The 14,886-nt window shown below is 43.7% G+C and overlaps 1 protein-coding gene across 2 annotated transcripts in view; it reads left to right on the top strand.

Annotated features, from left to right (window-relative positions):
• The window catches only part of AP1G1 (adaptor related protein complex 1 subunit gamma 1), a 57,038-nt gene that overhangs the window by 15,978 nt on the left and 26,174 nt on the right, over nucleotides 1–14,886 (top strand). Inside the window, exons 2-5 of one of the 2 annotated variants that reach the window (XM_075101039.1) lie at nucleotides 3,974–4,177; nucleotides 8,255–8,379; nucleotides 11,806–11,947; nucleotides 13,193–13,289. In XM_075101039.1, the coding sequence (XP_074957140.1) occupies nucleotides 3,977–4,177; nucleotides 8,255–8,379; nucleotides 11,806–11,947; nucleotides 13,193–13,289 (565 nt within the window). In that variant the 5' untranslated portion in view covers nucleotides 3,974–3,976. Of the gene's footprint in view, nucleotides 1–3,973; nucleotides 4,178–8,254; nucleotides 8,380–11,805; nucleotides 11,948–13,192; nucleotides 13,290–14,886 lie in introns of those variants that run through there. The other variant, XM_075101041.1, reaches the window with a different exon arrangement.

The raw sequence follows: 14,886 nt of genomic DNA, 5'->3' as shown, positions 1-14,886 counted from the left end.
GGGCAGTCGATTCCAGGTGTACTGGACGCCCCTCCATGTGAAAGCAAACTGTGGCCTGCACTCTGCTGCCAGAGGGATTGAGAAGAATGCATTAGCAATATCAATTGTGGCATACCACTTGGCCGCCTTTGACTCCAGTTCGTATTGAAGTTCTAGCATGTCTGGCACAGCAGCACTCAACGGTGGAGTGACTTCATTCAGGCCACGATAGTCTACTGTTAGTCTCCACTCTCCATTAGACTTCCGGACTGGCCATATGGGACTGTTAAAGGGTGAGTGGGTCTTACTGATGACTCCTTGGCTCCTCAGTTGGTGAATGAGTTTATGGATGGGGATCAGAGAGTCTCTGTTGGTGCGATATTGCCGCCGGTGCACTGTTGTGGTGGCGATTGGCACCTGTTGTTCTTTGACCTTCAGCAACCCCACCACAGAAGGGTCCTTTGAGAGACCGGGCAAGGTAGACAGCTGTTCAGTTTCCTCCGTCTCCAAGGCAGCTACACCAAAAGCCCACTTGTAACCTTTTGGGTCCTTGAAATACCCTCTCCTGAGGTAGTCTATACCAAGGATGCACGGAGCCTCTGGGCCAGTCACAATGGGGTGCTTCTGCCACTCATTGCCAGTTAGGCTCACTTCGGCCTCCAATACAGTTAGCTCTTGAGATCCCCCTGTCACTCCAGCAATGCTGATGGGTTCTGCCCCTATATAGTTTGATGGCATTAAGGTGCACTGTGCGCCGGTGTCCACTAAAGCTTTATACTCCTGTGGGTCGGACGTGCCAGGCCATCGGATCCACACAGTCCAGTAAGCCCGGTTATCCCTTTCCTCCACCCGGCTGGAGGCAGGGCCCCTCTAGTCCTGATCATGGCAGTCACAACTCACTTCCTGTAAATGTGAATCAGGAGTCCCTCTATTACACTTAGAAATAAAATCTGCGCTTCTACTCCTCTGTCTGGGGACTTGCTCGCTGGAAACTGGAGCAGCAGCTTTCCTGGAAGAGCCTCCCTCAGTGACTGTTCTTCCTTGCAGTTCATGTACTCGTGCCTGTAGGGTCGAAGTAGGCTTGCCATCCCACCTCATCATGTCCTCTCCGTGGTCACGCAGGTAGAACCATAGGGTGGCCCGTGGTGTGTATCCCCTTCTTTGAGCCAAAGGACGCTTATTCCTAACAGCTGAGACACTGCTCTGTCGAGGTGGGGAGTAGGACAGATCTTCTTTGAGTTGCTGGACCTCTTGGGATAGTTTCTCCACAGCAGAGACAAGCGAGGAAGAGATATTTGTGTCATAATCCCGGAGTCTATCTATCACCTCTGCCACCGTTGGTGTCTCGTCATCTTTCCAGGACATCACTGCCAATGAGTTTGCATGCGAAGATGGTGCGCTCCGTACAAACTTCCGCCACATGGGTCGTGTGCACTCGGCTTCATCTGGATCTTTGGATGACCGTTGATCATCCAGGTCACCATAAATCACCTCAAACACAGCTAATTCCCTGAGATACTGGATGCCTTTCTCCATAGTTGTCCATTTTCCTGGGCGATATGTAACATCTTCTTTAAAGGGATACCTTTCCTTCACTCCAGACAGGAGTCGCCTCCAGAGGCTGAGGGCTTGTGGTTTTTTTCCAATTGCTTTGTCAACGCCCCCTTCCCCAGAAAGGGATCCCAATTGTTTGGCTTCTTTTCCCTCTAGTTCCAGGCTACTGGCCCCATTATCCCAGCATCGGAGCAGCCAGGTGACAATGTGCTCACCTGAACGACGGCTATAATCTTTTCGCATATCTCGCAACTCGCTTAAGGACAGGGATCGGGTGGTCTCTATTTCATTTATTACTTCTCCCTCCTCTCCCCGCGATGGCCCTGGTTCTTCATCATCCCGTTCTAAACGAGTTGATGTCCGCTTCCAATATTTCGTCTTATGTATGGGGGCAACTGATACTGGTACGGGTTTATTTTCTGAGCTAGCTCCGGTACTTGTTGTGGGGGTTTGAGTGGCTGCAGTGCCTGTTGTCAGGGCTGGATTGTCTACAGTGCCAGTCACTTTGCATTTCAATCCAGAGACATTCTCTTCCCCCTGGGGGCACTGAATACTGTTGAGCAGGGCTCGGTATGCATGGGCCAGACCCCAGCACGTTGCAGTTATCTGTGTCTCTCTGGAGTTCCCAGCGTAACAACATACTTTCTCCAAATATTCTACTAGTTTTTTAGGATTCTGCACTTGCTCGGGGGTGAAACTCCAAAACACTGGGGGTGCCCACTGCCCTAGGTATTTGCCCATGCTATCCCACATGCCCTGCCACTCGTAACTATCAAGCCTCGGGGCAGATTTCTGGGTGATATTCTTAAGTTGCTTAGTCAAAACCAAAACAACATGCCCAAAAACTAACAATGACTGCACCTTAACCACCCAAGGATGTTCAAGATACAAAAACGTTGTTGTAACAAAGGCACAGACATCATAGAACAAAGTTGCAAAGGTACAATTCTGTATTTCCTCCATGTAAAATCTCTCAGAGGAGGAGGTATAATTGCTAATTGCCTCAACAAGGTGGTATCCGAAGTACAGTAACGGTTTCAGCAAAAACCCCAAATACCAGATAAAGCTGAAAACGAGTGTTTGTATAACAAATCTCGTAGGCAAAACATTACTAATCACAGCAGAACACAGCAGACTCAAACAACCAACACCGATTTTTAACACCAACTGCAAAAAGGACAACATGGTGCTGGGACCAGCAGCTGTTGTTATCTCCAACCCTCGAGCCCCACGTTGGGCGCCAAAAAAGACTGTCGTGGTTTAGCGGCAGCTCAGCCCCACACAGCCGCTCGCTCACTCCCCCACCGGTAGATGGGGAAGAGAATCAGAAGGGTAACGCTCGTGGGTTGGGATAAGAACAGTTTAATAATGAAAATTAAAAGAAACAACAGTAGAAATGCAATGTAAAGGAGAACAACGAGAGGCGCAAAGCCCCGGGGGAGGGGGGAAGGGAGGGGAGAGGGGGAACGAACCGCCGGAACAAACCGCACGCGCCGCAGCCGCTCGCCGCCCGCCGACCCGACGCCGCGCCGCCTGCGCGCTGCCACTGCCCCCCCTCAATATACTGGTCATGGTGTCACATGGTATGGAATGAACCTGCCATTGGCCAGTCGGGGTCAGCCGCCCCCACCATGGCCCTGCCCCTCCCAGCCCCCCCCGCCACGCCACGCGGCAGAGCGCGGGAAGCTGGAAAGGTAGCTGACCCCCACAGTGAGGAGAATTAACCCCTTCTCAGCCAAAACCAGCACAGTGGGATGAATTGAGTTTTCCCTCCCCGGCAACTTTGGTTTAGGATTGTTTGTTTTGGAAAGGATGGTTCTGTCTGGTGTTTAATAAAGGGATGGTGTCAACTTGATTGATTTATTTTTAGAAGATTCTCTGAAATATCCACACAGCTAGGATTGCTATTCCATCTGCTTTTTATGCTGACTTCCATGCCTCTAAGAAGGAAGTGTGTATGGCAAAAGTTTGCAGGATTTTTGAAGCATGGCTATCTGAAACACTTGTAAGAAGTCTTGTGCAAATTATTAAACAGCATTGATTTTTGTAAAGGATTTCTGTCCCATGTTGTCATGATTTTGGGATCAGCTCTCTTTGGAGCCTAACTTTTCTGGAGAGGGGCAGAGGATGTGAATATGAGAGCATGTGTTGCAGAGTGCCATTTCTGCCTGTCTCCGGTGGGGAGTCATGTTATATTCACCTGACAGCTAGCTCAAAGCGTAGGAATTCCTGTTTCTGATGTTCTAGAAAAGCAAATGTGAGGTACAATGAATTCCTCTGGTTTTCAAGTTTGCTTTTAACCATGCTACTGAAGCAGTCTGCATTTTCTTAATTCTTATATAACTGTAGGGTGAAAAAGGAAAAAAATATGCAAAAGTATGAGACCATTATGAAGCCTTTAGGTACAGTACAAGGTTTACAGATCTCTTTCTCCTCCCAGAGGATGCCAGCCCCCATCAGACTGCGGGAGTTGATCCGGACCATCCGGACAGCAAGAACCCAGGCAGAAGAGCGTGAGATGATACAAAAGGAATGTGCTGCTATCCGGTCATCCTTCCGAGAGGAAGATAACACATACCGATGCAGAAATGTGGCAAAGCTGCTGTATATGCACATGCTGGGATACCCTGCACATTTTGGACAGGTAGGTCAGAGTTCAGTGCTTACTGTGTTATGTGCATCTGCCAGTCTGCTTTGTGTGTTTTGAGCACGTTGACTCAGAGCATTCCTAGCTGTACTGTTGCTGTCTGCTCTTTGGGATGTTTTGAGATCCATCCTCACGTATGTTCTGAACCTACACTAGTTAGTTTTGACTTTTTTAGTGAGATCTGCTGTTCGGAGACTTACATGTTTTGTTATGAAACTTAGGGTTAGTCTGGTTTTGCCAGACTGTCTGCTCCTCACTGCCCATGTTTCTGCATAGCAGTAGTTCTTAAACTACAGTCCAGTACATATGACTATTTCTAGATGGGTTCAAAACAGCACTTTGGAGTTGTGTCTGACAGAAAATACCAGGTACTTCAAAGGAGGTTCTATATCCTTTTCCTTCTAAAGCAATCCATTCTCGGCAGATAAGAGCTGGTCTGTTCCCAGCAATAAGAAGTTGGTGTTCCTTATCCCCGTCTTAGAGAGGTGACTTGGAAAACGCTGGTATGAGTTTTCCATCTCTTGGCTTATTATGGATGTGCTATTTTTGACACAGGTTGTGGAAAAGAGAGACAGGAGGTGGGAGTTCTTGATCTACAGGATGTTTTTTTCAAGTTGAGCATTGCTTAGGCTTTGGGATGTAGTCTGTTTTGCTTCAAAGTCAGTAAGTGTCCAGTTAGTAGTAATCTAACCTAGGCCTTCCATGAAACTGAATAAGAAGTCAGTCAAATTGTTGCATCCCTTAAAGTAGCTTCATCTCTTGGGTTTCTCTCCGTTCATAATTGGGTTTACCAATCCTGACATGTCTTGTTGAAACAGTGAACTCAAACCACTGAAATCAAATTCCAAAGAGCCCTAGTCTTAGGGAGTGAATCTGGGCTGTGCTACTGTGTATAAATGCGTCATCTTCTACATCACTGGATTCTTCTCACAGGAAAACAAGTTGGTGCATAAGAGCAAGTGAATTTGTGTATTATCCTGTTCTTAACATTCACATAGCTAGGCTCCCTGATCCAAGAGAGAAACTTCCTGTGACAAAAATTAAGGCTAAGTATCTAAGAGCTGCAGGAAGAATGAAAAGTATTAAGGATAAGTGTCATCTAGAATTTCTGTATTTGACCTATGTTTAGGAACATGTTTAAATTTTATTTGGATTATTTTATCTTGCTACTCAAGTATTTAATCCCATATATGGAAGATTAGAGCAGATGTCTAATAATTTTTCTGTTTCTGCTTTGGTCAGTAATGGTAAGTTATCTTTTCACGCTCAGTGGAAGAGGATAAACCAGATTACTTAATATCTATTCTTGCTGGGGCTGCTACATCTGAAACAGAAGCATCTATGCAGACTATTTTGGGAACAGAGAACTTAATTTGATGGCCTTGGTTCTCATGTAGTTTCAGCTGTACTTCTAGGAAGCTGAGAAGGTCCAAAGCTGAGAAGGGATTTTAATAAGTATTCTTCAAGTGAGTAAGTTAAACCTTTGCATGGCCTCAGTGCTTATAACTGGAAGGAATCTTTCCAAGTGCTAATGTTGTGTAGGTGGAGTGTAGTTTGTGTGAGTTGGGGACCTGCTGAAGATGCATGCTGTTCCAGCAGTGGAGTCTTGTAGATGCACAGACCAGGATTGTAGACAGGAAGTTTCTGGGAGTAACAGGATAGATACACAGGAAATCTGTTTTGCTGAAAAACAGAAGAGAGTCACAGGCGGTATTATACAGTCTCCCTTGAAGCTGTAAACAGGCGTCTGACTTCAGCTAATAGTGTGGATGGGGTAACCAATAATAAAAGAGAATTTAGAGAAGGTGTCAGAAGTACTGGTTATTTGATAAACTACTTTCTAAGCCAATGATCTTCAACTTTGAACCAGGATATCTTGTACAGAAATACAAGCATGAGCACCAGATTTAGTCAATGCATGCTGAGATGCACTGGATGGCAAGCAGTTTCTTGAGTGCGTGCAGAGGCCATTTGCACAGGTTTAGGAGGTGTCAGTCAGCCTGGGCAAATGGTCAAATAACTTTATTATTATTGTCATTATTTCTACTTGCAAAAAAATTCCAGTTGTGGAAGAGTGACTATGTCAGTAAAAACATGGGTAAGTTGTAGCCTGGCTATATGCCTGTATCATATCTGGCTTTACTAATATATCCATTACAGTACTGATGTAGCAGATTTTAATTGTTCCTTTGAATTGAATTAATATAATGGTATCAAGATTTCTTCCACTAATTAGACTTAGTAAGAGCATGGTCATGTTTGTCAGTATTGCTGTGCATGAAGCTAGTTTGCATGTATTCAAGTGAAACAAGAACTCAGCAGCCTTTCATGGGGTAAATTTCAATATCATCTTTCAAATTCAAAAGTACTAGAAATAATATCTTACAGTATCTGTTGCAGTCATCAGTTCCTTTCTGCTTTTTTAGTCGTTCGTCTTCTGCCTTTGTTGGCTCTTACACTGTAGCTTAGATTTTCAGTTCTACGTTGCACTTTTGCAGAGGGTGTTATAGGAAAGTATCTTGTAAACCTGGGCAAGAAAGTTGGTTCAGAGGTGCATTATTCTCTTGCAGAAAGCACTGGGAAGATGAGGTTGATATCTAGTGTTCTGTACCTTTTCCCTGGTTCATCTTGCCCATTTGTGCAAGTTCTTGCTGTTCAGAGGTGTTTGTTTATTGTAGATTTTCAGCCCCTTTACACTGAGCAAACTGAACTCACTTTCTTTCAAGCTTTTTCTTATCAGTTTGTCACCCTGCACTAGCTGGGTGTTCATACGTGACAGCTTCTTTCATAGTTGAGTTGTATGTTCTGCTGCCCTGCAGTCATGAGAGCTTGTGCTATGGCGTAGTCTCTGACTTACTTTCACTTTAATTTTCTTCAACTTTAATTTTCTTACCAGTATCCTGTACAACTTTACCTTCCTGATGTGTGTGCTTCTTGCATCTCACCTGTGTCTGTTGCCCTGTTCAAGCTTCCCTATAGCTAGGGACCATGAAAAACTTTTCATGATGCCCTGTATTTTTGCCTGTGCATGCCCCCTTTAGTTCCTTTAAAATGGATCTGTTGCAAGCTTTGTCTGACCCCTCCTTAAACCCATTGTGTACGCTTACTTGCTGCCTCAGCTCATATGTAAAACAGACTTACAGGATGTGTTTGTCATGGATAGGTGTCTCACCTGTTTTGAAAAGCCATTTCTGCTACTTCCTGCCTGGAAAGTAGAGATTGATTATACTTGATTAGTTATCCCTTAGAGAAATATTTTAGTGTGTAGTAATGTCAGAGTATCCCTGTGGTTGATGTCTTCTTTTACAGTAAGAAAGTGCTAAGTTTAAAAATGGGTTAGCAATTCTTAATCAGCTGAGTGCAAGTGACAGCTATGCATGTTGTCTTACTGATCTCCTTTATGCTGTTGAACACAGTTGACCTTTCTACATGGTGAAAGGGAGGCTTGCAGTGGCTACAGTGCATATAGTCAAACTTCAGGTCTTCAAATAGAGATTACAGAGCAGCACAAAAACTAACAGTCTCTGACCATATATAAGGTTTACCTAGCTAGCGAGTTAGTTACAGATCATAATAAACAAAAACTGGTTTCTATAATTTAACTTACAAAGCATTGATCTTCTCTCTGGTACGTAAATGGGCCCCATCTAAGCCTGGTTTGGAAGCTTCCAGTGCATATCAAACATGACACACGATCTAGATTTCCAAGTCTTTAATATTTTGTTTTTTAATGATGGATCTTTTGTCTCTATGTTACCTTTTATTTTTGTGGTCTGACATAAATGCACATACCTGGTCTATCTGAGGTCCTGGAAGGCCAACAGCGTCTGGCTACTTCAAGATGCAGTGGCTGCTAATGATTTCCTGTAGGCTTGCTGGGAGCTTTGGGCAGGTCATTTAACCTTTCTTTTTCCACATCACCAAAATGGGAATAAAATATACTTTTAAAAATGCATTCCAAGAGACCTAAATGAGTAAACGTCAAAAGTCAAACTGTTTCTCCTCTAGCTAAGAAATAGTTTAAGCTAATTCTGTCTTTTTTCTTTTTTTTTTTCCTTTTTTTTTTTTTTCCAGTTGGAGTGCCTCAAGCTCATTGCCTCTCAGAAATTCACAGACAAGCGCATTGGGTATTTAGGTGCCATGTTGCTGCTGGATGAGAGACAGGATGTCCATCTTCTTATGACCAATTGCATCAAGAAGTAAGGGTACCACCTCTCTCTCCATCAACACATGCTTTGAGGTTTCAGGATCTGAAAGTACACTCCTGACAGTGATATTCTGAGTCCTTCAGGTTTTTTTATCTTCTGTTAGAAAACTGGTATCTTCAATTTGTTGTATGCTGTTGACCATACAGGCTAATCTAGTATTGTACTCTATTAGATGATCCTGTCTAGCTTCCTTGAAGGGAATATAAAATTGCATTGGTCCTGAAGAGGTGTATGTGGCAAACAACGCTTGTTGTAACTACTGTTACAGAATGGTAGTACATGTTTCTGGAGGTCATGTTAAGATAAATAAAATCAGGAAGATGAAATGACCACAGTAAGCTGCTCAGCCAGTGCAGAAGACGTTGTAAAGAACACTCTTCCATTTCTGTAAATTAGTTATCTTCCAGCTTGCAGTAGGAAGGAGCCAGGCGAGCGGTAATGCAGTATCAATAAAGGTCCGTGCACCTTTTAAATATGATTGAATCAGGATGTTTTTAATACACTGTTACAACTTTGCAGGATTGACTGGCCATCATATGTCACAAAGTTATATATATTGCTCTAGCCATATTGTCCTGTGTTTGTTTACTTGACTTGTGCTGATGGGCTCTGAAAAGTTGTCTGACTTCAAGGATCAAGGCTGCATGTCCTGCTTTCTTTTAAAGGTTGGCCTGATGGTCCTGATGAATGGTTTTCCCTGGAAGCAAGGCAGCAACTTGGGAAGTGCGGTCTGATTGGCAGCTTGCTGAAATCAGACAAGAGGGGATGGGAAATAATTTTAAAAAACAAAACAAAACAACCCTCTTTTTCCCTCTCAGCAAAATGCTGTTAAACTGGGGCTGTTTGACATTATAGATTAGTAGATGGTGATTGGTGCATTTCCAATAACGCTCCTTCTCAAGATGGATGGGAGCAGGAGTGGAACAACTGCGTTCTAGTCAATTTATCCAAATGCCTGCTTGGTTGTGTGTGGTGTGTCTGTTTTTATTATTATTTACTTTTAGAACATAAGTCTCCCTCATATTAGCAAGTAAGGTATTGATCTTCCATTAGACTGTGGCTCAAAGTGCTTGGAAATCAGCTTGACAAAACTGCAGGCCTGAAGATCTGCTACCTTTGGACCTGGTGTTCAGGAGAGGAGAGATGTTTGTCTAAAGATATTTTTTTTTTCATTGAAATGTCATACTTGTGAGGCTCTTCCATTAAATGACTTGGATGCAGGACTGGGAGGAATACTAAATAAGCTTGCTGATGACGCAAAATTGGGAGGGGCTGTTGACACTCTGGAGGGCAGAGAGGCCCTGCAGAGGGATCTAGACAAACTAGAGAGCTGGGTAATCACCAGCCATAAGAAATTTAACGAAGGCAAGTGTGGGAGTTTACCCCTGGGGCACAGTAGCCCTGGCTGTACAGACAGCCTGGGGAGCGAGAGGCTGGGGAGCAGCTCTGCAGAGGGACCTGGGGGTTCTGGTCAATGGCAAGTTGAACATGAGCCAACAGCGTGCCCTGGCAGCCGAGAGGGCCAGCCGTGCCCTGCGGGGCACCGAGCCCTGCATCGCAGCCGGGCGAGGGGGGGGATTGTCCCGCTCTGTTCCACGCTGGGGCGGCCTCACCTCGAGTGCTGGGTGCAGTTTGGGGTGTCACAGTGTATTAAGGATACAAAGCTACTGGAGAGTGTCCAGAAGAGGGCCACAAAGTTGGGGAAGGGTTTAGAGGGGAAACCGTACGAGGAGCGGCTGAAGTCCCTGGGTTTATTCAGCCTGGAGCAGAGGAGGCCGAGGGCAGCCCTCATGGTGCTCTGCAGCTCCCTCCCAAGGGGAGGAGGAGGGGCAGGCGCCCCTCGACAGGACCCTGAGGGGAAGGCAGGAGGATGTGCCAGGGGAGGGTTAGGCTGGGTATTAGGAAAAAGTTATTCCCCCAGAGCGTGGTGGAGCCCTGGAACAGGCTCCCCAGGGAGGCATCACGGCACCAGCCTGGCGATATTCCAGAAACGCTTGGACAAGGCCCTCAGAGACATGGTGGGAATTTGGGGTGTCCTGTGCAGGGACAGGAGCTGGACTCAATGGTCCTTGCGGGTCCCTTCCAGCTCAGGACATTCTATGATTACAACCAGGCTGTTAGCATAAACAATTAAAAGAGGTGGTAACCTAAAATGAATTTGTGTAGTAAGGGTGTAATGAGTTTGAAATGGGAATGGGTCAGACTGCAGCTGAGCAAAACTGGTGGACAGTTTCCCACCATCTCAGTGGGTTATTGCTTTCTCCTTTGGCTTCTGTATATACCACTTTGTCTTGCTTTTATCTAGACGTTAAGGTATTTGATTTATTGCATTGTCTTTCATTATTTTATAGCAAGACCTAGATTTTTGATACAAAAAAGCGAGCACCCTTGTGAAGCACATACTTGCTATATGCACAGCTTTATACAGCTGCCAAAATTTTGTTAAAGGAAGAAACAAAAAACCAACCCGTTTAGTGGCATGTGCTTTCTGTTCCTTCATCTGCATGTTGCCATAGCTGCTTGATGTTACAGCCAGAATACTGTCTCTTGCTTTTCTGCACGTTGTGCACATTTGGTTACATACCACTCATTTCCCCTGCTCTCCCATCATGCGATCCCCAGCTCCCTTCACCTCCCAAACCAGGAACCATATTTTTTTACTCTCTGCAGTATTGAATGCTGGATACCGTGTCGATGTGAATACCAAATAGTCTGATGGAAAAGTGGCTGTTGGGATTGCTGAGGGGAAGCTATATTGTCTTGTACTAAACGTGGCATTGGTAGCTGGCGTCATGAACAGCATCTACTGTTAGTTGGTTTAACTTCTTATTGATCACTTCTCATAACTTCCTTAGGTGTATGAGTAGCTACAGTACAAAATTCCTGTATGGATTATTTTCAAGGTGTGTGAGTGCTGAGGTTTGTAGTTTTTCCTCAGGATAGAGGTTATTTCTACGTAGACTTCTATTTACTGTTTGGTTTGTAAATGCAGAAGCTAAAGCCTATCTTAGAACGTGTATAAACTGGGACAACCCACAGAGTCACTGCAGCACTGTACTTCATGTTAGGTTCTTTTCTGCATGCTAGTTCCAAAAGACAACATTTAGTCTTTAGGATTTTAATTACTTTCTGTGTGGTCTTCCCTCTCCAATTTAATCCCTACATATGCACCTGACAGTTTTAACCAAGTATTTTATCTTTAACTGAGGATTCTAAGTAGAAGTAATAGCAAACCCTGTGGAACATGCATTCAAAACTGTTATTGCTCCTAAGTCATGCTCCCAAATAGCTGAGAATGTGGAGAGTTCTTCTGGGCCATGTGTGCAGCTGGTTAGATGACTGTAGATATAGACACCTTTTCTTGTGTGTTCAGGTTCTCTGTGCATGCTGATTGTCCTTTTTTGTTCTCCTTTACAGCGACCTTAATCACAGCACGCAATATGTGCAGGGGCTGGCACTCTGCACTCTTGGCTGCATGGGCTCCTCAGAAATGTGCAGAGACCTTGCAGGAGAGGTGGAAAAGCTCCTCAAAACTTCCAACTCCTATCTTAGGAAGAAGGTACTTCAGGAAACTTTTGAATACTTTGCTACAGATTAAAACTCAAGATTGATCAGGTCGCTAATATCTGGTATTGTAGATGGCTTGGATTACACTGGCTGAGTATTTTCCTAGTGGGTAAGACAGAGGTCAAAACTCCCTGTCTGTCTGTAGCAGGAATGTATGTAAGCCTCTGAAAGACAAGCCTCCAATAGGTGAGGCAGTTGTTTTTATTTTGATACTATCTATCAAAAGGTTATTGATGGTAATGTGGACACCTGCCTGTTTACAGACATTAACTCCAAACTTCTATTCATCAGTTTTATTTCTCTGTCTTCTCCGCTAAGTCCAGAAAAACTTTGATCATTAACAATGCAGGATGATATCTGAAGATTTACACCTGTTTTATCGCTTCTGTTGATGATGAAGGCAGTAGTATGTGAGATAGGAAGGTTAAGGGCTTGAAATGGGCAAACAACTATAAATTGTCTTGTTTCCGTAGCAAGTGCGCCATAGCCTCTGCAAAGAGTAATCACCCTTGTACTCTTAAATTTTTCCCATTGTTAAGTCTTGGGGAGGGTGGGAAACAGTACGATTTAGGAAGAGAAGCCCTGCTACTTCTTTGTCTAGTGCTGGATCTAGAGGGAGGTTGGAGAGAAAGCAATGCTAAGAGGTATTGCTGTATTCCAGGAAGAGACCCTCAGTGCACTTGATTCTCAAGCAGCTGCAAAGAATAGTGTCTCCTGTTGCTTCTGCACCCTAGAAGAAGTAGGCAATTTTTTTGCAGTATACTTTTTTCATAGGACTGATCACCTGCAGGAGGAAGTTATTTTGTAGGGAAGGAGATGATATTCAAGGGAAAGAAAATGAGCCATAAATTTGACATAAATTTCATTATTTGCTTCCAATGCATTATCCCCTCCTTAGCAACAGGAAGACAGACCAAAGTAGCCCTGTTAAAGGCAGAGCTGCTTTGTAGTTAAAATCACTTCTGAAGTTAATAACATAAAAATGAACCATTGCTAGTGGGAGTACTACTTTGTAGCTCAGGGCTTTCCCCCCCCACCCAACTTGTGGTAGTTTTATTGAACTCTCCTCTGTGATGCTGTTTAGTATCACTTGTAGTAGAGAGAGAGAAAAATGTACCATAAACTTTCCAGGTCTTTGTATGTCATGAAATTTGTGATAGTTCCCACTGTGCTAGATATTCTCAAAACATGTATCGTCATTACAGTATGTACTAACAGAGCTGTTTTTTCTATACAGGCAGCATTGTGCGCTGTTCATGTCATTAGAAAGGTGCCTGAACTCATGGAGATGTTCCTGCCAGCCACCAAAAACTTGCTGAATGAGAAGAACCATGGTAATATCAGTGACTCTACTTAGGAAGGCTATGCCATTCTTTACAGGATGGTGCACTTGCTACCTAAGCCTTTTGCTTGGAAGGAACTTTTGAGGTGTATTTATATGATTTGTTTCTTCCCATTTCTATGGTAGTAAAAGCAAATGTCATTCAGAAGGAAGGGGTGTGTATGACTGCTAGTCAGAAGGACTTTTACATGGCATAGGTGACAAAAGGAACTCTTTCACTGTTTTTGGATAGACTTCAGAGTGGATAGAATAGCAAAGTTTCAATTTTTATCCAATATGCTGCCTAAAAGGACTCTAAAGTGCCCTTTTTAGGGCTGGTGGGATTTTTTTTCTGTTAGCGTAGGACTATAGGATTCTCTGACATCGTTTTAGCAGCCATTCCCAGGACTGAGATACCTGTATCACTGTTAGGAAAGAGTCTTTCTTCAGTGCTGTTTTTCATCAGAAATACATCATAAAACAGAGTCTCACTTTAATGGTCTTTTTGCAAGATTATTCTGTTTTAATGCATTTTCTTGCACAAGTGCTTCTAGAAAATTGTTTAAAGAGAAATACTAATATTATAGCTTTGCTAATTTGTGTCAAGCCTGGTGATGACTTCCCAAAGTCCTATGGCACATCTGCAATGAGCGTGTGCCTTAAGAAAATAGGTGGGTGTACAGGAATTCTACAGTAGATGTTTGCTGAAACCCATTACAGGGAGAAGTTCTGTCTCAAGACAGGTTAGTTGTAAGTGCCAACAATACTAATGGGCCACACTAGCTTCCTGAGAAGCTATTGTTTCCATTTTTTTTTTTTCTCCTACATGTGTTGTAAACATTTGAGGCACAGGACAGTTTGCATGTGGAATGTAGTTCATGTGTGTGCAGCTAGTTTACTTTGATTTTAAACACAAACATTTCAGACCAGGCACTGCTTCAAATAGGCAAAAGTCTATGAGACTCTGCCAGTGAGTGATACGTACGTGATCTAGCTTGTTAGCGTGAGAACCTCTGTCTGTCTTATGCAACCCTGAAAAGCTGAGAGCTGTTCTGTTCCCTCTTTAAAGATGGGAATGCTCCTCTTCAAGCCTTGGCCAAGCAGAGAATTGAGCCTAGGTTTACCTGAATTCAAGAACCCATCATCCTTTGTTTTCCTCCTCCTTAAAAATCAGCATCTCCTTTCCAGCAGTATTAGCCGTGGGCTTTCTGTTGAAATGTCTCTGAAGCAGAATATATATTAAACCCTTTTAGCAGCCTTTTGGGAGGTCTCAGTGATAAGCAAGCAGTGTCAGCATTAAAAAAAACCTGTGACACAAGCTTTATAGATAGATAGTTATGAACTTCAAAACAGATTTTGGATAGAACCTGCAATAGGTCAGAAAGCTGGCTAGCTTGTGGAATATGAATGTCGTCATCTCCATAGAAAAGGCTGTTTATTAAGCAGGCTTCTAGTCTCTTCCTGAGTCAGGAGTTCTCCAGTACAGACTTAACAACTATAGAAAATGAATAACTGAAAAAGTTAGCATCTGAATGTGGATGTAAAATAATGCTCGTTGAAGTTCCATGCTTTACAAAGTTACATCTCACTAACAGGTCGTCCAGCATTGA

This window comes from Phalacrocorax aristotelis, chromosome 8 (assembly GCF_949628215.1).
Source record: "Phalacrocorax aristotelis chromosome 8, bGulAri2.1, whole genome shotgun sequence".
NCBI lineage: Eukaryota > Metazoa > Chordata > Aves > Suliformes > Phalacrocoracidae > Phalacrocorax > Phalacrocorax aristotelis.
The sequence above is the reverse complement of the archived record's forward strand: the minus strand, read 5'-3'. Positions and strand labels throughout refer to the sequence as shown.